This window comes from Ursus arctos, unplaced genomic scaffold (assembly GCF_023065955.2).
Source record: "Ursus arctos isolate Adak ecotype North America unplaced genomic scaffold, UrsArc2.0 scaffold_2, whole genome shotgun sequence".
Lineage (NCBI taxonomy): Eukaryota > Metazoa > Chordata > Mammalia > Carnivora > Ursidae > Ursus > Ursus arctos.
The window spans coordinates 75,365,312-75,390,190 of NW_026622874.1; the positions used below are offsets into that span (position 1 = coordinate 75,365,312).

The window sequence follows — 24,879 nt, forward strand, 5'->3', positions numbered from 1 at the left end:
CTTCTACGCTGTGACATCGTTGCCCTTCTGAAAGGCAGGAATACTGACACCTGCCTCCCGGAGCCAGCATCATGAAGATGCGAGGAGCACTCGGAAGGGATGTCCCTGGCAAAGATCCTGGTGACTGAGGGGTCCTTGTGCTGCTGCCATAGGATCTGTCACCGTCACTGTCGCCATCGCCATCGCCCCGAGGCTCTGGCTCTGTGTTCTTGGTTTCAGAACCAAGGCCCTGAGGAACGAAAGTGGTCAGTTACTCCACCTGTGCCGTGAGCCGGGTCATTCCTGGCAGGCACAACTCAGATGAGGAAGAGAGCCTTTGCTAGGGAAGTGTCTATGAAGGATAAAAACCGAAGGCCCAAAAAGAGCTGATAGGGCACTGTTCCGACCATAGACTGCGGACCGTTGATTCCGTAGTGTTCACATCTACCCAGTCACAGATGTGTTCGACTGAGAGGCAGGTTTGCACAGCTCATAAGCAGACAGTGTTGTGTTTCCAGCCAGGACAACCTCCTGGTGCCTTGCCGACGAGTGGCAGGCCCACAGATGTGGGGCAAGTGCTGGGGGTGGGGCGCGGGTCTGCCTTCTGAGCCTCACCGTGTGGTGCTTGTGTGTTCCAGGTGGCGGAGATGCACGGCGAGCTGATTGAGTTCAACGAGCGCCTGCACAGGGCCCTGGTGGCCAAGGAGGCCCTCGTGTCCCAGATGAGGCAGGAGCTCATTGACCTGCGGGGACCGGTGAGTGCTCCTGCCTGGGAAGGTTCCAGCCTCACTCTTCTGCCTGCTTTGTCCGTCTTCCCAGTCTCTGCTGCCCACAGCCACACTGTTCAGTTTGTTCATTGTTGGCAATGTCAAGGGTATGGAAAAGTACGGAGACGGAAAGAGTGAGCTGTCATGTCCCCACCATCCAGATTTCACGTGCATGAACCTTCCCTACACTTTTTTTGCTTCGGGTGGGAAGGGGTAGAATTAACATGATGGTACCAATTCTATTTGAAGCCTCCCCTTTGCAACATTTCACGCCCCCGCACCCCATAGTCAGTATTCTGAAATTGGTGTATAGCCTTCTCCTTCCTGTTTTTATACTTCACTACATAAATTTCCATGAGCAACAAACAATCTTGGTTTTGTGTAACCTTTACTTACATGGTGTTACCTGTATATATCTCCTTGGCCCTTGCTTTTGTTTGTTTTTAAGTCAGTACTGTGGTTTGAGGCCTTTCTCACACAGATGTAGTAGAGGATTTTAAAACTGTGGTTCTTTTGATACATTTGGCCCCTTAGGGTCGTCCCCCCATATCTGTGGTTCCACTTTGCCACAGTCTGGAAGCAGATGACTCTCCTTCTGATGGGTTGTCAGAAGGTCAGTGGTAGCCAAACGCTATATGACAGCCCCTCCGTCACACCTCCTTCAGCTCCTCATGTAGGTGTTGTGTCCTCTCACATTGTCACAAGAAAGAAGGGAGAATAGAGGACAATAAGATACTTCGCGAGAGAGTCCACATTCACATCTTTCATTGCAGTATATTGTTAGAATTAATCTATTTGCTATTGTTGCTGATCTCTTAGGTGCCAAATCTAGAAATTCAACTTTGTCGTAGGTACCACATGAAGGTGTATGTAGGGTTCAGGACTGTCCGCAGCTCCAGGCGTCCACTGAGGGTCTTGGAATGTATCCCCTGCAGATACGGGGCATGACTGTAATTCCTTGTTGTGGGGGCCGTCCTGTGCTTTGTGTAGGAGGTTTAGCAGCACCCCTGAATTCTACCCACTAGAGGCCAGTAGCACCCCACTCGCTAACGACTTCCAAGAATGCCTCCAAACATTGCCAGATGTTCCCTGAGCAGTGGGGACCAAACCACCCTGGTCGGGGGCCTCCCGTCTAATTCGTTCACTTCCTTGACTCTTGAGTTCTCTCTTGAATGAAGTACAATGATAATTTTAATCCAGTTGCATTTTAATGGACAGTTAGGTTTTTTTGCATTAATTTGCTATTGCAAACCACGATGCTGAGAGCATTTTGTCCTCTTATATACGTTTATAATAGCTTCTTTGTTTCAAAGGTTTATCATGTCCAGTGTTAGATGCCCAAAGATTAAAGAATCTTAGGCAAATTTGTTAAGTAGAACTCTGCTCAGTGGTGGTCAGTCTTGTTTGAAGTTCCCCACACGTGCTTCTCCTTCTGTATGATTTTGATTTAGATACTGGTGTTATTTCATCAATAGACCTCTTTGTATAGATCTTAAAATCTTAAAAAAAAAAGGGGGGGGAACCATAAATACGATATCATCATCATCCCTCCATTACCCTTCATTCTTTTATTTTTATTTTTTATTATTTTTTTTAAAGATTTTATTTATTTATTCGACAGAGACAGAGACAGCCAGCGAGAGAGGGAACACAAGCAGGGGGAGTGGGAGAGGAAGAAGCAGGCTCTCAGTGGAGGAACCTGATGTGGGGCTCGATCCCAGAACGCCGGGATCACGCCCTGAGCCGAAGGCAGACGCTTAATGACTGAGCCACCCAGGCACTTCAGTCTTTTAGATCATCAAAGAGCAGTGTTCAAATTTCTTACTGTTTCATAATGTTTTATAGTTTTTTAAAAACTAGGATACATGTGAGGTCCGTGTCTTGTCATTGGTTATGTCTCTTGTGTTTCATGTTTCATTTTAACACAGTTGTTTTGACTTGAGTGAAACAGAAGCTGAAATGTTCCATCCTAACCAGTCTTCAGTGTGAGATGGTGTGGCCCTAGGTGCAACCCGCACCTCCCCTCTGTCTCCTGAAGCTTGTCCTCCTCCCCAGCTCAACCTCTGCCCCAGAAAACCCCAACACCCCATTCGTCCCTCCTCCAACCCCTGCCCACCGCTGTTTCACTCCCTCTGTCCATTAATCAAAGTGCTCGCTGGTGTTCCTGTCCATCCGTCGCGTCCCCCTCCACCTCTCTTTCCTCTCTTTTCCTTAACATGTGTTTGTGGAAGACCCTGGGTTGTGTCACCACTGGAAACTAGCTGATGGTGCCTTTGCAGCATTCTTCTCCATGCCCCTCTGTTGCTTCTATTTTCCGGAATTGGCACTTGGGTCTGGGGGCTGGGATGGGGCTTTAATTTTCCTGCGAACGTCGCTGTCGCTGGGGTGGTGTTTTCTGTCGGGAAGCGCAGAAGGTCGGCCTGTCTGTCTTGCCGATCTTAGCAGTCCTGTAGTAGCACTTCCTGCATCCACTACACAGGTGTTTCTGTGAGACCCGGGCCTAAGGGCGAACTTGGCGGAGTTGTGTGCTGTGTTATTTTAAACGGTACTGAGATTTATTTATTTATTTATTCATTCATCCATTCAAATACCTGTTTATGATCCCTCTTTTGGTGTGCACGAGTTCCTGCTAGCACTTTGAGATCCCTACCAACACTTGTGGGCGTGTGGCAGGTTTTAACTTGTGATTTTCTGATCGCGAGTGAAGTGGACCATCTTGCCATTAGCCAACTCAGTATTTCGGTTTCCACTTCTGTGACTGGCAGCCTGCGCCCATTTCCTGCCGGGTTGCGTGTGTTTTCTTGCTGATTTCTAGCAGTTCTTTACCTGTCTTTTCAATTAACAGATGTTGTGAATATTCCCTACCAGCCTATGGCTTACTTACCAGCTTTTTAATGAAAGTGGAAAATTTAAGCCTGTGGAAAAGGGAGAATCACCTAAATGAAACCCCATCACTCAGCTTTGGCAGTAACCAACTCAGGGGTCATTCTTGACTCATTCTTACTCCATTCAGTCCCTTCCCAACTCAGATTATTTGGACGCATATCCAAGTCATATTATTTCAGTCACAGAATAGTTCAGTGTTTATCACTAAAAGATACTTATGGTACCATCATCATACCTAAAAAATTAATGATAATTCCTTACTATCCTCAAATGTCCAATCAGTGTTCAGTGTTCTCCAGTTACCTCAAAACATTTTTTTGATTTATTTGGTCTAATCAGGGTCTTAGTGCAGTGCAAACAGTACAGTTGGGTGATCGGTCTTTTTAGCTTCTTAATTTGTACGTTACCCTCCCCCACACACATCTTTTTGATACTATTGAAAAACCTGGCCTTAAGAACGGTCTCCTGTTTAGTGTTCTGTTGATGGCAACCCCGTGGTAATCCTTACCATGTTCCTCTGTCCCTTGCCTTTCCTTTGAATTGGTCATTAGCTGTAGAGTCTGGATGAGTTTCAAGTTTGACTTCTTTTTTTTTTTGATACTTGCCCTCACAGGTGGTGGTGGTGGTGTGTACTTCCTTTATATGATGTCAGCATGTGAATGTTACCTCCTGTGCTTAAAGCCCTCTAGTGCAGTCCCCAGTTGAGTTGGTTTCCCTTATTCCTCAGATATCCAAGATGTGTACAAGATCTTTGTGGATTTCTTTCATTAGGGAGATAAATACGTTTTCCTAAGACAGAAACACAGGTAGTGAGTACCTATTGTGCACTAAGAACCTTCTGTGGGAGGTGATTTCATCTTTGTTTTATAGCTTGACTGAGGCTCAGAGAGGTCCCGAATCTTCCGGTGAGAGTATCGTGGAGCTGGATTCAAACTCCGCTTGAATCCATAAAGTCTGTTTTCTTTCTCAAGCTCTACCAACTCTGGGGAGTTGGGGAGAACAGGTATGCATGGGTTCCCTTGGGTTACCCATTATCCTACCAGGCAAGGTCCCTAGAGTCCCTATATGTGTCCTTCCCGGCTGTGTCCCACATTAAAGACTTGGGCAGTGTGACTTCTCACTTTACTGCCATTTGTGGCCCCCTTGCTGAGAAAGGACAGTGGGGTTGCAGGAATGGGGAACTCGCTGTGCTGACTTGTTTCAGACTGAGCAGACCTGCTGTCGGGGGCACGCAAGTGGCTCCCGTATCCCTGCATCCTGGCATCCTCCAAGGCCTGCCTTCCTGGAGGGGGGACGTGAGAGCAGGCGAGGACCAAGGAGTGGTCGCATTCCTTAGAATGGGTTCAGTGTGGATTCTGGAGGAGTGCCTGTGTGTCCTCTATGCTGAAGGAAAGATCAATGACTCCTGTCACTGCAGGTGCATTTTTAGAGAATGCCTTCAGTGCATTACTCTCCTTTTAGATGATGGAAACCATGAACCAGCTCCTCTAAGTCAACAACTCCACTTTTAATAGGTAACATTTATTGATGTCTGCCCCAAATATAAATACTTGTAAAGTATTAGTACTCCATTTAATCCTCCGTGACCCTAGCGGTAATTACTATTATGATACCATTTTGCCTAAGAGACAACCGAGGCTTGGATATGGACTAACTCAGCCAAAGTCCTCCAGTGAGAAGTGACAGATCTGTATGCCTTGAAAGACTGGAGTTTTCTTTTTTTTTTTTTTTTTAAGATTTTTTATTTATTTATGTGACAGAGATAGAGACAGCCAGCGAGAGAGGGAACACAAGCAGGGGGAGTGGGAGAGGAAGAAGCAGGCTCATAGTGGAAGAGCCCGATGTGGGACTCGATCCCGGAACGCCGGGATCACGCCCTGAGCCGAAGGCAGACGCTTAACAACTGCGCTACCCAGGCGCCCCTGGAGTTTTCTGTAAACAATTGGAACTTGTAAAATTTTGAACTCTGACAAACCTTGTTAGACCCATGCTGAAAAGGCAAGTAGTCTAAAAGAGCACTTTGTGAAAAGTGAGTGAATCTCCCTCGTATCGCTGGCGCCCTAGAAGTCCTCCCTAGAGTCAGTAAGGACCCCCAGTGTTGGGTTTGTCTTTCCAGAAATGAGGGATGCCTGAGTGAGTTGCACGCACACTCCCACACGTTTTAGCAACTACTTGCCTACTGTATTCACTGTTTGGAATATGACTTTCCCCCCAGTTAACAATGTAGTTAAGAGATCTTTTTATTTTATTTTACATACAGATCTACCTCATTCTTTTTAAGAGCTACACCGTATTGCTTTGAACTGGCAATACCATAATTTATTTAACCAGACCCCTATTGATGGATATTGAATTTCTCATTTTTATTTTTATGATAATGGGTAGCATAACATTCTTGTGAAAGCCTGCATTTGAATTAGAAGGTTGTCTGGTGGTCCGTGGGACTCAGCTCGGCTAGGTGAAGCCCAGAGATGGTGCCTTGGGCGATTTCCAGGGCCCTGGGGGGGACCGTCATCACCTTCCATTCTCCTCCACCTGTTGGACGAAACCCTTCCAGGGGTCCAGCATCCATCACCAGCTCACGATTTATCAAGTTCTTCACAATGTGTCAGGCACACATTGGGTCTTCATGTTCATTCTCTCAATTTTGAAAAGCCTGTGACTTAAGCAGAGGTGTTACCCTCTTTTATAAGTATTATGGCAACTGGGGGGCGTCTGGGTGGCTCAGTCGGTGAAGCATTTGCCTTCAGCTTAGGTCATGATCCCAGAGTCCTGGGTTCGAGCCTCTCATCGGGCTCCTTGCTCATCAGGGAGCCTGCTTCTCCCTCTGCCTGCTGCTCCCCCTGCTTGTGCTCTCTCTCTCTCTGGCAAATAAAGTCTTAAAAAAATATGGCAACTGAGACGCAGAAGGGTTGAGCTCCCCCCAGCGCTGGGCGCCTCATTATGGTGTATGGCACTGAATTTTTATGTCTTCTCTGCTGCACGAGAGCAAATTCTCTGTCTTCTGCTCCCTTTGAGGCACAGTGATTCGTGTGGTGGGTGCTGAATTAAGGTGGGTTGGCTCACTGAGTGAAGAATTAGGCGAATGAATGAAGCCCACAGGCAGGAGGTGGTGGAGTCCAGACTTTCCCTGGACCCCTTTGACGCGCATGCCTGCCTCCTCTCCGCCAGGCCATGCTCCTTTTGCTTCAAGTCTGAATGCCCTTCAGGGTAGTGCCATCTGTTCACACAGAGGCGGCCCTGACTGTCAGGGGATTCTTTCCTGGGGGCAGGTTGTGATGGCCAGAGGGAGGAGAGAGAGAAGAAAGTGATCATTAAGGGCCTGAAGGCTGTGGGAACGGCTGGCCATTTGGGCAGTGGGCCCCCAGAGGACACCTTGACCTGGTCATCATTGCCTCAGGCCTGCTCTGCTTAGTTTCCCCAGAGTCAGACAGCGGGGGCCATAGGAAGGAGGAAGTTTGAAGCTCAGTTTCAGTTTCAGAGGCTTCCCTTTGTGAGAAGCATCTGTTAGGGAATCTCAGCCTCTCCTCCTTCATGTCCACTTGGTCTGGCTCTCTGCTGCCTCTGGATTAAACTTTCTCTCACACCACCGGAGTATTTGAGGGCCTCAAGGGCAACATGGAGTTTGCTTTATTTGGAAACCCCAATTTGCTCTTCTCTGAAGTGGGGAGTAATATGGCACCTCTGGGTGACTGAGCGAGAGACTGCCAGTAAAACCGCTCAGTGGCGGGAACGTGGCAGGGGCCTGAGTATATTTGTCTCTGAATCCCCAGTGCCTAGCACCACAGTGCACATAGTAGGTGCCCAGTGAATGTTCTCTGCGGGAGAACTTCATTTGCACAGAACCCGAGAGGACTGCATGGACCAAATAATATTTTTTTAAGATAGAAGCCGAGGACATGGTTTGCTCTCAGCGCTGTCTTTTTGTGGTATTATATAGACTTTTAAGCCAAGTCACTTATTTTAAGAATGAGTTTGGGATTAGGGGTTGAATTTTTTTCATTTTCTTTTTTTGAATGTTAAGTATTTTTAGGACTCTGCTCATTATTCTTTTTCCCCCTCTGGTATAAGATGTGAATGAATGCTGGAGTTTTTTCTTTTTCTTTTTTTTCCTTTAGTAGGATTTGATTACAGCCCTGAGAATTCTCTGGGAACACAGCTCCTGTTTTGAATAATAAATGGAGACAGAGAAATAGAACCTTGCAAAATTGTAAGGCGCAGAGGTCACTGAAAGTCCTCAGTGGGGAGAGCTGAAGGCTAAGCGACTCATTACTTGCGAGTTTGTTCCTGCTCGGGAAGCAAACTTGGTCTCACTTTACATAATTGAAGCTGGATTCCTCTTTTTTTTCTGTCCACACGGTGGGCCTATGTTTCTCTGTACCATGCACCCTTTAATTGGAACCCCTCCCCCGCGGGGAGGTGGCCCACTGTGGTCTGAGGCCTGTGAAATCACTGCCTTGACTCAGAGCATTAGTTCTGTTAGCTTGTCCTCCCCCTGCCGCAGTGTACTTTCCCTGGACCCCTCCCTTGTCTGTTTGGGGAGGGGGCTCCCCCTTTGTTAGCCGTTGACCTTGTGCTTGATGTGCATTCCTGTCCTCTCCCCCCGAGAGACCCAGGTTTCGGCCAAGCTAACGGGGGTATAGAGAGATCTCCTGACTCAGCCCGGGACACCCGGCTTCATGGTAGCACCGAATGCAGATCCAGCCCTTTCTCATTTTTTAAATACCTTGCCGCTTACTCTTTTCATTTATTTTATTTTACTTTTTCTCTTCTGTTCATCTCAAGCAAAATGTCATGTCTCTTGTGCTCTAGGCCAACATACTGGGTGGTTTTAAAGACTCCCATTCCTCTGTGGTGAGGCTCTCACACATTCCCACAGCCTTCCTGCAAAATGAATCTCTCCCTTTCTTGTCTCCCCATCTCACTTTGTACATCAAGTGGTTTCTTTTTTTAAGCCTACTAATCAGTTCCTCCTGATATCAAAAGGGCTCTTTTGGAAACTTGGAATCTAGAGGAGGCATGGTTCAGAGGGTGAGCAGAGTTGGTGCCTGTAGAAGAGGGGAGCATGGTGATGGAATTGTCCTGAAAAGATAGAATTATTGTAGCCTAGAGTGTGTTCAGTGGGCTTCTTTGCTGTAGCGCTTCTCACGATGGTGCCTCCTCGCTCTCCAAAGCAGGTTGATAGGACACGCACTATGTGCATTATTTCCTAAAATTATTTACCCAAGGAGCATCTCTTCTAAGCTGTTTTTGGAGGAATGCATGTTACCCATGCGCTAGCTGGTGAGGGGATCATGGAAGCCTGGTTTGTCTCATGGGCCTGCCCTGGTGCGCCATCCCCAGAGGCTGGAAGGGAGGAGGTGACGCCGTGTGGCTGTGGGGTGCAGCGGGCTGGCTCCGACTGGCCTTGCACGTACCCCCAGCTGGCCGGAGCCTTGGCCTTGTGAGCAGCACTGTCGCCCGGGCACTTATGGCCTCTTACACGGTGGCCCCCCAAGAGCAGGTGGTCCTCGTTCTCTCTCTCTCTCTCTCTCCTGCTCTTTCTGTTTGTTCTTCAGTCACTCTCTCTGTTTCTTCTTCTGTCTCTTTTTGCTTCTCTCTCTTGGTTCCCGTGCCCGTGTCTACCTCTCTGCCTGCTTCTCTCTCTCCCTCTGTTCCTTTCTTTGTCCCTCGGCCTCTGCGTGTCTTTATCTGTGGCTCTCTTTCTCTGTCATTTCCTGTGTGTGCCTTGGTCTCTGTCTATTGGCCTGACTCGTGCCCATGCCTGAACCTTGGTCTGCAGCTGGCTTGCTCTGTCTCTGCCTTCCCCGCTCCTTCCCATGTTCCCTCCTTCCGTGAGCATTCATGTTGCTATGTGGCGTGGAGATGCTCACTGTCCATTGCAGCTTCCTTGACAAACTAACATCCCTTCCACTTCCTCGTCTGACTGGTGTGTTTTGCACAGGGCCCCTGTGAAGTGGCTTGCCTTAGGATCAAGTTCCCTGAAAGCCTGTGTGGACTCTCCCCTCTCCGCCACTCCCCTCCCGAGCCCTTGGTGGGCCCCTAATCAGGTTTCCATGGCACTTGGGGCTCCAGCGTTTGTCATGCTATCTTACCACTTCGTGTTGAACTTTGTTTCCCCTGCCGACAGCTAGCTTCCCTGAGACAGGAGCTCCGTGTTCCTGTCCGTCTTCTTGGGCTGGCACACGGTGTCACTCATGGAACATTTTATGTGTAAATCTGACCGTGCACCTGTGGTATCCATGGTAACACTCTGTTAACCAGGATACTTCATTATCCATTAGGGTGCCTTCCCGGATCCTGCTGGATAACAGACTTGCTGTTAATCCTTGCTCTAAGCTGCTTGGTATTTCACGGGACACCTTCCTCTACTTTGGAAATGACTGAGCTGCTGGGAGAGGAAGACAAGTAATTTAAAATTCAGGGGTGAGATGGATGGGAAAAAAAAAAAACTCATCCCAAGTTTTTTTAATATGGCTTACTTTGAAAGGAAATGCTTCCTGGGACTTTCTTGGTATCGTTAAAGCCTTCAGAGGGAGTGATCTCATTTGGGGGCTGATGCTATTTAAGTAGAGAAGCTTAATAAGAAATGTATTTTTCAGCTGGGTGGCACTTGCAGAATATCTAATGATCAAGTACCAAATTGTCTGCGGCCCCACGGCAGCTCTAAACATCATGTTCCAAATTATAAGAGGCTTTTAAATTCAGTACTTGGACCATCAGTGTTTTAATCGTCTACCGTCTTGAGGGAGATTATTTTTAAAAGTGCCATTTAAGAGAGGCTACTAAAAATATGTCTCGCATAGAGGCTTAGCTTAGAAATGTTAGTTTTTGACACAAAATCATCCAGAAAGTTGCTTGCAGAACCTGCTTTAGACCTCTCTGGGCCCCAGAATGAAAGGCCCTCCTCGAGCCCAGCATCTTTTCCTGTCCATAGGCAAATGCCCTGAGTGATCACACACTCCTTGCTGGTAGAGCAGAGGGCTCTCCAGATCGCCAGTCTGTCTCCCCACATGTGCCTGGGTTACGCTCCGGTGCCTGGTTTGTGCCTGGCTTGCTCGTCACCATGGGTAGTTGGGTTTCATGGGAGGGCCCCGAGGGGCTACAGCTGATGTTTCGGGTGGGCAGCGCCTGGCTACCCGGGGCTTATGGGCGCAGAACTCTGAAAATACATTTTCATGAAGATGAGAGTTTTGTGTCTTTTGGCAAATGCTGCGTGTGCAAGCTTTGCCGCATAGCAGGTCTCATATCGATGCAAATAGGAAACACGGGCGAGGTACAGAACAGTCAAGATTTATATGCCCCGTGCTCCGTAATGATTTCAGCTGTGCATCGAGAGAGCAATTTTCTGTACCAGCTTAGGCTGCCTGTCGGTTGCTCCTGTTTTGTGTGGCGGTCTTACACAGAGCATGGGCACGTTGCAGGGGTGTGGCGGATGTGGAAGATATGGGCTCTGCCCCTGTGGAGGTCAAAGACTGGGATCTGTTGTATGTGACTTGGGTCTCTCTGGTTTGACTGCTTTGTGATCTGGTTGGAGATCGAAGTCTACCTGGGATAATTCTGATACCTTTCCTGCTGCTGATTCTGAAGACATAGAAGCCAAGATCTCGAGGCAGCTTTTGACCCCCCACCCCCACCCTTTTACCTATTCTCGATTCCCCAGCACGGCTTTGTGAATGGCTCCTTTGAGTTGGCTGCTCATCGCCCCACCGGCCCCACTGGCTGAATAGGCAGGCAGTGGCAGCCGAGGTGCTCTGGTGCTCACGGGCCCCGTGCCCCTCTTTTATTTACCACCAAGTCCTTCCTGGAATGAGCCTGTTCTTCTGTGTTTGTTTTCTCCTGACCCAGATGCTCACATTTGGATGAAACCAAAGTCCCGTACTCAAGACACTGTGACACATGCTATTGGTGCCAGCAACGCCCGCTCTTATTTATATAATAAAGTAGCTATGATCTCACTCTGCCTTCTGTGCAAGCTGCTCCCAGACTCCTCCTTCCCCCAAAGGGTAGTAGCCTCAAGACCCTGTGTTGCTTTTCTTCCGACCATTGTGTGTTTTATCGGCTCATAGGTTTCTCAGTATGATGTCATTGGCATGGAAAAGGGGTTCCTGGGATGGAGGCACCTGGTGGGACTCCTGTAGAGGTTGGTCTGGGCCAGGACCTCTGTCCCACAGGGTCAGCCTGCAGTACTCTCTGGACTCCTTTTTGTCATCCTCAAAATGCAGACAGCCCCAGCCTCTTCTGTTCTCTCACTGCCACGTCTTCGAAGTCTGTCCGACCCAGACATACCCATTGAACCCTAACTTAATCTGTTTCTGCTGAATTAACACACAGTGTGTTTCTAAGGATGCATAACCACATGATAATACTTGTACAAACCCTGTAACTAGATAACCTATATGCACTTATTCCTTAATTTAATAAATGTTTCTCTGTGCTTCTGATTAGTTCTACCTTCCCTACCAATTGCATGTGACTTTCTCCATTTTTTTAAGGTTTCTTCCCAATTTTTATAATCTTCTAAAAAAAATAATAAATGCCCATCTCTACATCTCTCCTGGCCCATCATAAACTTAGGGCTGCTGTGTTGGGCAGTGAGCAGTTTTAACTGAGGGGCATCTAGATATCAAAGTGACCTTAAAATTTGCTCTGGAAGCTTTCCCCATCTTCTCGAAGTAGATTTACATTCTTCCAGAAAAACAAATACTGCTTTTGTTCTATGTTTCATGGAAGTTGAGTCCCTGGCTAGTTTGTTTGTGGGATCCAGAGTAAAATTATGCCTCGATACATTGTGCTGTCTCTCTTCTGGAAGACCAGCAGATTACAGGATTGAATTGAAACAGATGAATCTTGGTAAAGGGATCCCTGATGAATTTGAAAAAAGCCGAACTGTTAGCTCCCTTGATCTGTTCTTTTGGAAATGACCTCTTCTTGAAGGATAGGCACGATCTTGGACTTGCCCATGGGTTTCCTGAGCCCCTTTGCCCATGGGAACTACAGAGTGGCTGCTCTTATTTTTGAGGAAAATTATTTTATTGACCAGGATTCAAATGGTTTTCTACCAAATACTCAAAAATGGAGGCGCTTGTCCGCACCAAAATGGGTGGTTGTGGTTTGAGGTGTGCCTGGTGTTGTCATCTGGGCATTGGAGATCTGACTTGGCCAAGGTTTCTGATGAAGCTGGAAAAACCCAGATCCCCTTAGATTTTTTTTCCCCCTGGGAAAGTCGGTTTCTTACCTTTTCTGCTGTCCTGGAGTATCACTGCCTTTGGCAGCATGAGTGTGTGCTCCTCTACTGGGAGTCTCCTCCCTCCCATTATAGCAAGGCCCACAGTCATCTGTTGCTCCCAGCACCTTGATACAGTGCTGGTGTTTCTTGTAGCTTTGTTGTAAGAAGAATCTGGCAGATGCTGAAGCAGCACCTGGCCCTCACCTTCTTCCTCACCTCTTACTGTTGGCCCTTGGGTCACGGAGTTCTGCCCCTTCTCTTTGCTCTTGCTCTTCGTACTGTGTGCTTTGCCTTGCTTCTCTGCCTTATGCCTTTCATGAGACATGCTTCACATTTTTTTTAAGTTACATAAACAATATATTTTTGAAAGAAATTAAATAATACAGATATAAACCGTATGTTGAAGAGAGTACAAAATACAAGTGTCCCTCTCGCAGAGACCTTTCCCATGAAGAGGTTTGGTATCTATCCTTCCGGATACCCTTATGTATTTACATCAAGACAGAGGTGTGTACATATACTTCCCTTTTTTAACAGCTGGCTGAGACTTGGCTTTCTCCATTCAAGAGCATGAGTTGGCGTCTCCATCCTTCCCTGCCTTCCAAATCTTTCCCTTGAAGTCCAGCTTGTTTTCCAGCCCTTTGTGGCCCTGTCAGTACCGAGTTGTTTTTATTCGTGACTGCCTCTGAATTCCTGTAATCCTTCTTTCCCCACCGAGCCACCCATCTTGTCTGCTTTTCTCATGCCCTCCTTTGTTTACGAATTTGTTCTGTTGAACTCTACCCAGTTAAGTTCTTCTGCCGCCGGACGGAAGTTTGTTGTGCAGTGGAGGGGACCCAGAGATACGTTCACATGTAGTTGCGATGGGTTATGATTACGGGTGACAGATGGTTGGCTCTCAAGTCACACTTGTTGAATGAATGAGTGAATGGCTGTAATGCTGGCACAGTGGTGGGTTAAGTGACTGATGGGATTGGCAGGAAGGGCTTCAGAGAGGAAATGTTGGAGTTGGGTTTTGAAGGATGAATTGAGATTGGTCAGGAGGACGGGCCTGCTAGGCTGAGGGAACTGTGGTATAAGTCAGCATGGTTCCTTTACGGATATTTCCCACTGTTTTGGTGGGAGTGTCTTTCTGCTTTGCTATCAGATAATGAAGTCCTTAAAAAAAAACGGGAGTGAAGGGGCGCCTGGGTGGCACAGCGGTTAAAGCGTCTGCCTTCGGCTCAGGGCGTGATCCCGGCGTTATGGGATCGAGCCCCACATCAGGCTCCTCCGCTATGAGCCTGCTTCTTCCTCTCCCACTCCCCCTGCTTGTGTTCCCTCTCTCGCTGGCTGTCTCTATCTCTGTCAAATAAATAAATAAAATCTTTAAAAAAAAAAAAAAAAAAAAAAACGGGAGTGGCAATTATACTCCAACCTACAATAGAAGCTTACATTTATTGAACGCTTACTGTATACCAAATTCTTTCCTAAGTATGTCATGTGCAGCAGCAAGGCCATGGGGTAGGTACTCTTGTGTCCATTTTAGGGATGAAAAAACTAAGGCACAAGTACAATAGGTACTGTCCCCAAGTCCTTGTGACCAGGAAGTGACGGGGCTGGTAGGCATTCTCCTTTTCCAGTCTTCACATGCGTGTCTGGAAACATGACTGGGGGTGCTCACCAGACAGAGTTGTATGAGGTTGGACTCTAATGAGCTACTGCTTCTAAATTATCCAGAGTAGGGATACCACCTTATCATAACCCTGAATAAAACAGCACCGCCATGAGCATGCTTTTTCTTCCCCGCACTGACCACTAGTTGGCATAGAGTGGTTGATTTGCCGTCTGCCCCTTCATCCTTTTATACTCGACTGTGTCCCAGTGCCAGGTGGAGACGGTGGAATACTTGCTGCACAGATGACTGTGAGTTCCCACTTCTCACCAGAGCGTCCTGAGTGTGGGTGCCCAGAACATACTGGGTGAATGTGACCGACGCAAAACATTCTGTGCCGGTTCCAGACGCCAGCGAGGGACCACGAATTTATGTGTCACAAGACGATCAACATTGCTGTTTTCTTTTTTTATTTGCTGTCATGTGTAAGGAGCTATCATATGTCTCCCGCCCCTGATTTTCCTGATGTCTCGATTTAAACGGTTTCCAATTTGAGTATGAAATTACCCGTCAGTCACAGAGAGAGCTCGTGCTTTCCTTGGTGGCTCTCAGAACAAGCCAGAGCTTAACTGGAGAAACAGTTGTTGGAAGAGCAAGGGCTGACTGGAGGAGACGTGCCCCCTCCATCCCGGGCCTGCATGTAGAACACCGCCTCTCCCCTGGATGGTGGTCTCGGTCTGGCCCATCCCCCCCCCCCCCCCCAGCGCCGATCCAGTGTGGATGACACCTCGTTGATGGATTCACCCGATGCATATTCGCGTTCTCTGGGTGTCAGGGGCAGACCTGGGCCCCGGACTGTCCCCTGGACCCTCCGTCTGCATTGTAGAGGGGACACCCATGTCCATGGCCTAGGGGTGCCTGTGGCTCAGAACCACTGGGCTGTGAGAGAATACAACGTGGAGAGGCCCGTGGTCCTGCTGTTGGACAGGATAATTTCAGGTGGCTCAAGAATCAGGTGTTAAACATGGTGGGCCCTGCAAGGGAGGGGACGTTGTTTTCTTTTCGGGGAGGTTTTGGCAGTGCTGGTGCAGTTTCACTGTCTTCATTGCTTCTGTGTCTCCCTGCCAAAGTGGGTGTGGGCCTCAGGGTCAGAGTGCTGGTCGGCCGTGGTATCTGAAGTCTAGATTCCAGGGCCGAACCCCCAGGTCAGCTGGAAGGGAGTCTCTGGAGTGGGGCCAGCACATCCCCAGTTGCCCCAGGGGATTCTGACGCAGGCAGCTTTCAGAACCACTGACACTTTGAATTTCACGCAGTTTTGCATTCAGTGGATCCGTTTTGTTTTCTATGTATAGCAGGTAAAGTTGCTTTGCTATTCGCTAGAGTGATTCCATTTTTAAGTAAATTTTCTAAGTAAAAAAGGTAAGTTGATTGAAGAAAGAACATTTGTAAACACCAGCGCAAGTGGTATGTGAGTGGAGCCCCGTCGTGCTGGTGCCTGGAGATGGGCTGACGTACCCCTTGAATTGATCATAGTATCAGGGTGTGCGCCCCAGTACTTTGGCTCCCATAGGGTCCCTCAGGGCTCATGTGCCAGTGTGCCAACTCTTCCTTAAGGGATAGCCCCAGAAACAAAGAGTGCCCCCAGCTCACCAGCACATTTATTCAGGGATTATCCTGGTTATCTATTTCTGCATAACCAAGTATCCCAAACCTTAGAGGCAGAAAAATAACTGTATTTACAATCTCATGGTTGCTGTGGGTTCTGAAGCCCGCGCCTCCCAGGCTGCTGTCAGGGTGTTGGCTGGGGCTGCAGGCTTCTCCAGGCCCCGCTGGGGCAGGGTCTTCTGCCACGCTCGCCTGCCTGGTTGCTGCCGGGACTCCCCCGTTTTTCTAGGCTGCTCAGTCTGAGAGCCTCAGTTTCTCTTGGGCTGTTGGCTGGAGGCCCCGTCTTTTCTTGCTACCTGGGTGCATGGCAGCCAGGTGCCTCATCACAGTGAGCAAACCAAGAAAGCGGAGGAGACCAGGAGGACGGAGGTCAGCGAGAAGCTAGCCTTGGGAGGGGCACCCCATCACTTCGGCCCTGCCTCTTAGTGGAGCAGGTCCCCGGGGCCACTCCCACTCAGCAAAAGGGGACCACACCTGGGCAGGAAGGCCAGGCGATGGGGACCACCAGGATGCATTGAGAAGGCTGCTTAGCACAGGAAAGTGGCCAAACACACGCACTCCTTCACGTCCCTGTCCCCTTTAGGGTACCTGCGCGGGAGAGCTCTCACAGGTCTGAAGGCCAGGGGAGGCTGCACTGCTGCTTACCGGTCACGGGTTATATGTGGACAGAGAGGCTTCTGTAACTGGTTTAATTTACTCTGCGGTCACGAGGCATCTGAGTCAACATCACTGCTTCTCTTGAGTTGATGGTATAGAAATAAGCAATTGATTGTGTAGAAATGTATAACACAGAGCTTCTGTGGCGGGACTGTGTGTGTTGGGCCTCCCGGGTCCGGGTCTTAAGTCCTGTTTCTGTCTTCATCTCTTCCCTCCATCCTTGCTGCTTGCTTTATTCTGCCCTGTTGGAAATACTCTCCCAAGCCTGTAACTTCACGTGTCTTGGGGTTGGGGGAACTAGGTATCTGAGATTTTGCACTGTTTCAGGGTTGGACCCTGGGCTTCTGAGATACAGAGGTGACCAGCACCTCTGTTCTCCTGGTGCCTGGGGTTTCCAGCCAGGAGCTATGTGTGCAAGGTGGGCATGGAAAGCCCCAAGCTAGCTGGCTTGTAGGGCAATCACAGCTCCTCAGGACCTGAGGAACAATGGCCAAGGCTTCCTATGTTCTCCACGCCTCTCTGCATTAGTAACAGCATGGTTTTGGGTGAGGATCGTCACCTCTCTGAGCCTCAGTTTTCCCATGCATAAAATGGGGTATAGGATTCTAGAGTATGCTGGGTTATGTTGTAGTGACAGACAGCTCCAAAATGTCAATACAGAAAACACAAAATATTATGTCTCATTCACATTACATGTCCCTCACGTATGGCTGGGCTTCTGCCCCGTCTCCTCACCGTGATCTTCGCACCCAGACCCAGACGGTGGGAGAGGAACAAGAGAGCCTGGCCATGCATGCTCTCTCTGTCTCAAAGCCTCCACCCAGATAGGACACGCATCACTTGTCTCTCATTTCATTGGCAAAGCAAGTCCCACAGATGTGTCTCCCTGCACATGGAGGGGAGTGCAGCCTTGCCAAGCATCTGGAAAGAGCTGAGTTATTTGTGGGTGGCCTTTGTGACCTCCAGAGGTGTCACCTTAGTTCTCAGGGTGGCTGTGAGGATTCTGTCAAACGATATGTGTGGAGCTAAAGCCTGGCACCTGCTTAGCACTCCTGAGCGTGACGATGGACGCTGGTATGGCTGTGGTGACGATGTCGATCACGGAAGTCGAGCTTATCCAGGGCCCCTGGTTGACAAGCCTCTGTCTTCGTGATCTGGTCCTTCAGTGCACGTACTGGGGGGATCTTGGGTTCCAAGCTCCAGGTGCTGTGCTTTGAACTGGGGATCTGTGGTAAGCCTGACCTGGTCTGTGTCCCAGATAGCTCCTGGTCTCTCCTTGGCAGCAGGGTTTGAGGGATTTCCTTTGGGTTTTCATTTTTAGGGCTTGACCTTGGTAGGAAGGCATACAGAATAAAGTAAGTGCTAGACCCGGAAGGGGCCATCGTTTCTGTACCAGGATGCTTTCAGGGACAGATGCACAGAACCGAAGCCAAACCAGGTTCAGCAAAGCAAGGCATGTGTGTTGTTGGATGACTGAAGAGCTTCGAGCTTGGGGCGCAGTGGTGCTCGGCTGCTCATCCTCCCAGTCATCATGAAGAGAGAGAACGCGACTCCGTTCAGCATGGCCCCCAAGTCCCCACATTCTCTCTGATCAAACCGGCTTTGTTCGTGGGCCGCTGTCGAGCCAGTCGCCAGCACCACAAGGACGGGGTATGCTGACTGGCCTGGGTTAATTGGTGCTCACCGTGGGGTTTACTCCACACACAGCTCTCGTTAAGGGATTTCCCGGGTGGAGAGTGGATGTCCGGCAGCGAACAGCCGCAGTCTACCCCTTTGTCTTGCCCCTTTATTTCCTTGGGGGACAAAAGGAAGCTCAGTGCAGGGAAATGACTTGCCTGCTGCCACGCGGTGTGTGAGAAACAGAGTGGGGAGCAGGCTGTGGGGCTGGGGCTCTGCGCTCTCGCGGCTTTGACTTAGCTCCAGGCACATCCTTGCGGAAAGCCATCCACTTCAGAGGGCGTTGGGGAAATGAGATCATAAAATGGATTTTAAATGGCCCTGTGCCTGGTGTCTGTGTATTAGCAGAACTTCATTATTTACTGCCTATTGATGAAAGACAGATTGAAAATCAGGCAGATTTCTCCCTGACAGGACTGTCTAGTGTCCGATCCCGGTGGTGACAGTTTGGGGCTCTAATTGAGGGTTTTGCTGATTGGCTTCCTCAGTCGTCAGCGCCAGCGAGTGGGCACTGTCCCGTGGTGATGAGGCCATTGTGTAGCTGGTCGTGGGAGGCACTGGTGTGTATGGGGGGGGGCAGTTAACTTTTGTGGGTGACATTTCTGGAAGGTGCTGTTGTGGGGTTCTTGCTAGTCTGCAGTGCTGAATATCACAATGCAATGTGTCCAGGAGGCAGGGTCTGGAATGTGCTATTTCAGTGTTGGAGGACAGACAGCTCAACCTCAGGCATTCTTTCTCACTTTCTGCTCTCAGGGCCGCAATCTTGGAGTCCTGCAGCCTGGAACTTCTAATGTGATCGAATGCCTAAACCGTTCCGTGGGACTTATTTTCTTCCCGTCCCCAGCCCTCCCACCCATCTGGCATTTCCAAGAGCTGACAGCACAGTGGGACAGGTTAAGTGAGTGAATTCAGGAAATGATTTGTCCCAATAGCCATCCTGTTCCTCATGGAAGAGCATATCTTCCAGCCAGCCCCTACCTGCAGTCTTCCGAAACGACCGTCCCTACCAGTGAATGACACTGTAACCCTCCCTTTCCTTATTCCTTTAGAAGATGCTCCGGGAGCACTGCCTCTGTGTTGGGCACTGGGATACAACACAGAGGTATTCAGTTTCTCTCACTTACTCCATAGTAAGCCTAGCAGGAAAGTAGTATCTGCCGGCTTTATCACGGAGAAACGCAAGGCTGGAGAGGCCAGGGCTTTGGGTGGGATAGCAGGGTCGCAGTGCAAGCTTGGACCTGTCTAACCCCAAAGCCATGCTCTTTGGAGACGGTGTCCTATCCTGCTGTGGACCTGTGGCCACAAAGCTCTGGGGGTGGCTACTACAATCCTGGGAACCTGCTGGGAGCGGGTAAGAGCCCAGTGTATGGTGTGAGGTGGTAGGAGTGTGCAGCCAGGAGACACAGCCCCCACGAGGCTGTTGCTTCCTTCCTCAGGCCTCATGGCAGGAGTGAGCTTGGATTAATTGGTGCTCCCAGCTCGTGATGGTGGGCCTCCGTCTTTCACTAGAGATTGGCTGAAGATTCTTGAGAACTGCTTTACATCTTAGTAAGTTAAGCCTAGAGAAACTGGAGACGGTTGCTGATTTGTGTTTTCTTACAGGTGAGACTTCCATCTGTTGGTGGAAAAGTAGAGAGGTTGGCAAATCCCTTTGTGCACACAGTCGAGATGGGGTGTGTGTGTCCGTGAGAAGTGTGTGGCTCCTGGCTCCCCAACCCCCCCCCGCCCCGGCCTGCCTCCCAGGCACTACTGTGCAGCCAGACAGACTGAGCAAAGTGCCAGCTGGCTCAGGCTCTCTCCCTTGCTTACTTCCCCTTGGGGGCTTCTCACCGTTCGAGCAGGGACCAGAGTCCTCTCTCTCCTTGGTGCCTTAGCCTCCTCTCCAGCCACCCGCCCTCCATGCCAATTTACCCTGTCCCCCTCCCAGATGCCTTAGCTATCCCTTTTCTTCTCCGTGGACTTGCACACCATAACGATGTTGATGGATTGTCTGAAGACGGGCTCCCCTGCTGGATTATATGCCGCGGGAACCCCAGGCTTTGTCTCTTCCATTCGCTGCTGCCTTCCTGGTGCCAAGGTGTCTGGCCCTTCAGAGGCGCTTAGTACGAGCTTGTGGACTCCCTGTTGAAGAGCTGGCAGGTGTTTGCGTCAGTGGAATGGAGCCACTTCACTCGTGGCTGAGGGCTGCCGGACCCCAGCCTTCTGTCTGTGCAGCGCCCCTGAACTCCACCCAGGGTCGATGGGAGTGGCTGCTGCTTACCAGGCTCTTGTTCTCTGCCAGGTGCTGACAGGGTGGGTCCTGAGGGGTCCTAGAACCCCCACAGCTGTCTCACAGCTTCTGTTGCCCCATTGTACCAGAGGAATGGGGCTCAGAGAAGGGCAGTGGCTCGTTTGAAGCCACACTGCGAAGTCAGAACTCAGGCCCAGCTGACCGAAGTCCCAATCCAGCCCATCTTAAAAAATTATTTATTGATGAAGAAATCACAACCTGTTTTCATTTTTAAAGGCTGATGAATAGCACTAATATCTCAGAATCCAGAAACACAAAGTAGTTTTATTAACCATCCGACACACTTCTATAATACTTTCTCGCCTACGTTTTTAAGCTGTATACTCTGATAGCCTCTTTATAGGACAGTGATCTAATGTCATTTTCTGTGCAGAGACTAGAAAGGTAATTTGGTCATTCTGTGTGGTTGATCAAGACTTACTTTTTCCAACATTCTATTAAAAAACTTTAAAACAGCTATGTTAAAGAATTGCAGCATGAATACCTGTATACCCACCTCATACATCCTGCCATTAACAGCTTACTGTGCTTGCTTTATCCTGCGTCTTTCCATCCGTCCCTTTCTCTCCCTTCCTTTATACCCCATCAGTTCATCTTTTTTGAAAATGCATTTCAGGGCAAATTGCAGATATTAGTACATCTTCATTGCATGCTCCCTGCGTTCAGACAAGTGCCTGCACCTGTGTAGCACAAGCCCCAGAACTTTGCCGTCACCCCAGAACGTTCCCTGATGCCCTTTCCCAGTCGGTCCCCACCCCCTACCTCAGAGGCACTCACTGTCCTGCTGTTCCCCCTGTCATAGACATAATAAGTTTTCTCTTTAGTTTAAAATTTCAAGGTTGTTACATTTATTTTTTGAAAGGGTAATTCCTCTTGAACGTAGTAAAACTTGATAAGGTATAGAGTCATACAGTAAAAAAATAACTCTCTCTTCCTCATGCCTTTGCTTTTCCGAGCCCTTCCCATAAAGGCATCCACACTTGGCAGTTTGTCGTGTGTCTTTCTGGAAATGGTTAATGGAGATGCAAGCGCATACGCGTGTCTGTCTTCCAGCTGCTGCTGCTGCTGCCTTTTTTTTTTTTTTTTTTTAAGATTTTATTCATTTATTTGACAGAGAGCCAGCCAGCGAGAGAGGGAACACAAGCAGGGGGAGTGGGAGAGGAAGAAGCAGGCTCCCAGCAGAGAAGCCTGATGTGGGGCTCGATCCCAGAACGCTGGGATCACGCCCTGAGCCGAAGGCAGACGCTCAATGACTGCACCACCCAGGCGCCCCTGTCTTGCAGCTTCTTGATGAAAACAGTGCTTTACCTGACCTGTAGTTTTGGATCTGTTCTCGTCACCTGCCATCATACCCCGGACGTCGTCTCTTGTTAGCAGAGGAGGTCCGTGCTACCCTAGGATTTGTGCCGTCGGGCTCTGGTTGTGCAGTATTCTGTGGAGCCATTTCGTTGCTAGTTCCCCGGCTCTTACTGCCGTGGATGGTGGTGTAGTGTATGTCCCGGTAGAGCCTGGTGTATGTCTGTTCTCTGTGCATCTTCATGACTTGGGGAGAAACTTGATGTTCATTCTTAGTTGACTGGATACTTTCCTTGTGCCTCTTCCCTGAAATTCCTTTGCTCCATGTATCCATTTCTGTATGTGTTCATCTCTCCATCCAGTGGGAACATTCACTGAGCAACTAGTGTGTGCCTGATACCACTGTGGACTCTGGGAATATTATCCTGAGACCCTCAAAGTCTTTTTGGAGAAACAGACCCATCAAAACCTAATTCTCAGAAGTGTCATGGTCTGTACTGGTTCAAGTTTCCGGGGCTGCCCAGACGACAGCCTGAAAAACTGAAAGCCCTTCGTTGCAGGTGCTTGACTCGCTACAAGAGAGTCTTGGACCTCAGCTGATTTTTAAACCACATGAATGCCTCTCATTGTTCATAAAACAAAACAACAAATGAACAGATAAACCCGGAAGACTGAAGGTGGTCCAGACTCGGGCTGGCTTCCTCCTGAGGGCCCAGAAAGCCCTGGCCGACCTCGTGCTCAGAGCACAGGCTGGGGCCTGTCTGGCTGGCTGGGGACAGCCGTGCTGTTGCACGTTGTGCTCCTTGTTAAAAAAAAGAGAAAGTTGGGGTGTGAGGGGACGGGAAATAGTTGTCATTTTTGGCAGTGCAAAGTGAGAGCTAATTGCTTAAGGGAAGGCTATTTGAGAAGATCAATGAGGGAGAAAGGGACTCTGGAAAACATAAATCATGGGTGTCATTTCGTGATTGGGACAAAGATTGGCTGCTCCATAATATCTGCCTTTTGCCTTTTCTTCTGAGCGGTAAATCTGAAAGACGTGTAATTAGGAGAGAGAGAGTACAGTTCTCTTCCTGTGGTTTTTCTTATCTCCAGACCAGTTATCCTTATCATGCGTAAAGATTGCAGATTTGCTACAAAGCAGTTTCAAAAGAGATGGACATTTCAATGTGGGAATACAGCTTATATTAACATTCATTTCATCACAAATACTAATTCAGTGTCCGCGCCGGGCGAGGTGCTGGGCCAGGCTGCCGTGTGTCACAGGGTGCACGTCCTCCTGCTCCCGGGGAGGGACGGGTGCACAGACTAGCCTGAATGGAGCCATGGCCAGCTGCACGGCCTGATCCGTAGAGGTGGCAGTGGAGAGCCACTTAGTTTTGGCCGTCAGGGCAGATGTCTCCTAGGAATGTGTATTTTAGCTGAGTCTCGAAGGGTGAGAAAAGGGCCAGCCATACAGACAGGTTGGGGGAAGAGAGTAGGGGAGCATGACTTGAGATAATTCTTGCTTCACACGTTATGTGAGATTTAAAGGTGTGAGTACACGGGCACATAGTAGATGTTGAACACGTGTTGGGTTGGGGTCGCCTCGTCTTTGTGGATTCTTTTTAATAGAGTGCCCAGAGACAAGTTGTCAGAGACAAGTAAGTGAGGAAGAAACCAGAGTTTGTTGAAGCTGGGTGACTTCCTAATGGTCAGTGGGAACCTTCTCTAACGGTCAAAATGACCAATTTTCCCCTAGTCCATTGAGACTTGATGTGTTCTGCTCAGAGTCTGTAGGCTGACATGTGTATCCAAAGATGGGAAAGGACTTGGGATTTCCTGGCCTATGTCTGGTTCCTTCTGGCCCGGTGCCTGTCCAGAAATCACCCTGTGGCATCGAAGACGACAGGCTGCAAGAAAGGCTTAGGGTTTTAGACCCATGTGTACACCTGTGCGCATCTACCCTTGAGCGGTGGAGTCTTTACGAACCTCCTTCACTGCATCAGAGGTCTCTATGCCAGCGGAGCCTCTTCATTGTGGATCTGGGTTACTGTGTCTTCTGGGCTTCCCCGTATGCAGAAGCAAAATGCAGAGACCGGGGACTTTGTAGTGGGAGGCAGCAGAATTTGGTGATAACAAGTGTGGACTCTGGATCGAGACCCACCTGCATTTGACTCCCACCTCTGTCACTTACTTGCTGAATGACCCTGAGAAAGTTACTTTTTGGGCTATCCAGTGCTCTGTGGGGTGGTTTTGCTCTGTCGGCTGGCGTGGCAGTCATCTGGGGCTCCACGGAGCTGGACATCCAAGATGGCACACTCATTCTTCTGGCTGGTGCTGGCCTCATGGCGTCTGATTCTTGTGTTTATCCACACTGAATCCTCTTGGCCTTGCCTGTGAAATGGGGGTGATGCCTGTGCCCACAGGGCTGTGAGGAGGAGGGTGTCAGAAGAGTTGTGATGGGAAAGCACTTTGTAAAGCAGGAAGCCTTTGACGCTGCCTGGTGGTGGTGTGTGTATGTTGCAGCCCCCAGGGCTGGAAGTGAGGGCAGCTCCAAGGAAGGGGAGTGTTGTGTGTCTACCTTTGCGGCCCCTGCTTGGATCCTGATTCTGGAAGTAAAAGGAGGTAGAGTTTTTCCTGTGGCCTTGGCAGTTGCCTGATTAGTTCTTTCCTCTCTTCCTCCCTCCTTCCCTTCATATTTAAATAAGCATTTACTCAGCAAATCTGTTATTCTTTTTGGCAGATTTTCTGTTACCTGAGCCCTTATCCTAGGTTTGAAGAATTCCCAGTCAGAGCACCAGGGTGAACCAGTGTCTGAATTCCATGTTGGCATTGTGAGGGGCTGTGGTTAGCTGGCCCG

The 24,879-nt window shown here is 49.2% G+C and overlaps 1 protein-coding gene across 1 annotated transcript in view; it reads left to right on the top strand.

Moving 5' to 3' along the window:
- SNX29 (sorting nexin 29) overlaps window positions 1-24,879 on the top strand; it is a 511,081-nt gene that overhangs the window by 325,217 nt on the left and 160,985 nt on the right. Inside the window, exon 16 of the mRNA XM_026520303.4 lies at window positions 618-734. Within this exon, the coding sequence (XP_026376088.1) occupies window positions 618-734 (117 nt within the window). The remainder of the gene's footprint in view (window positions 1-617; window positions 735-24,879) is intronic.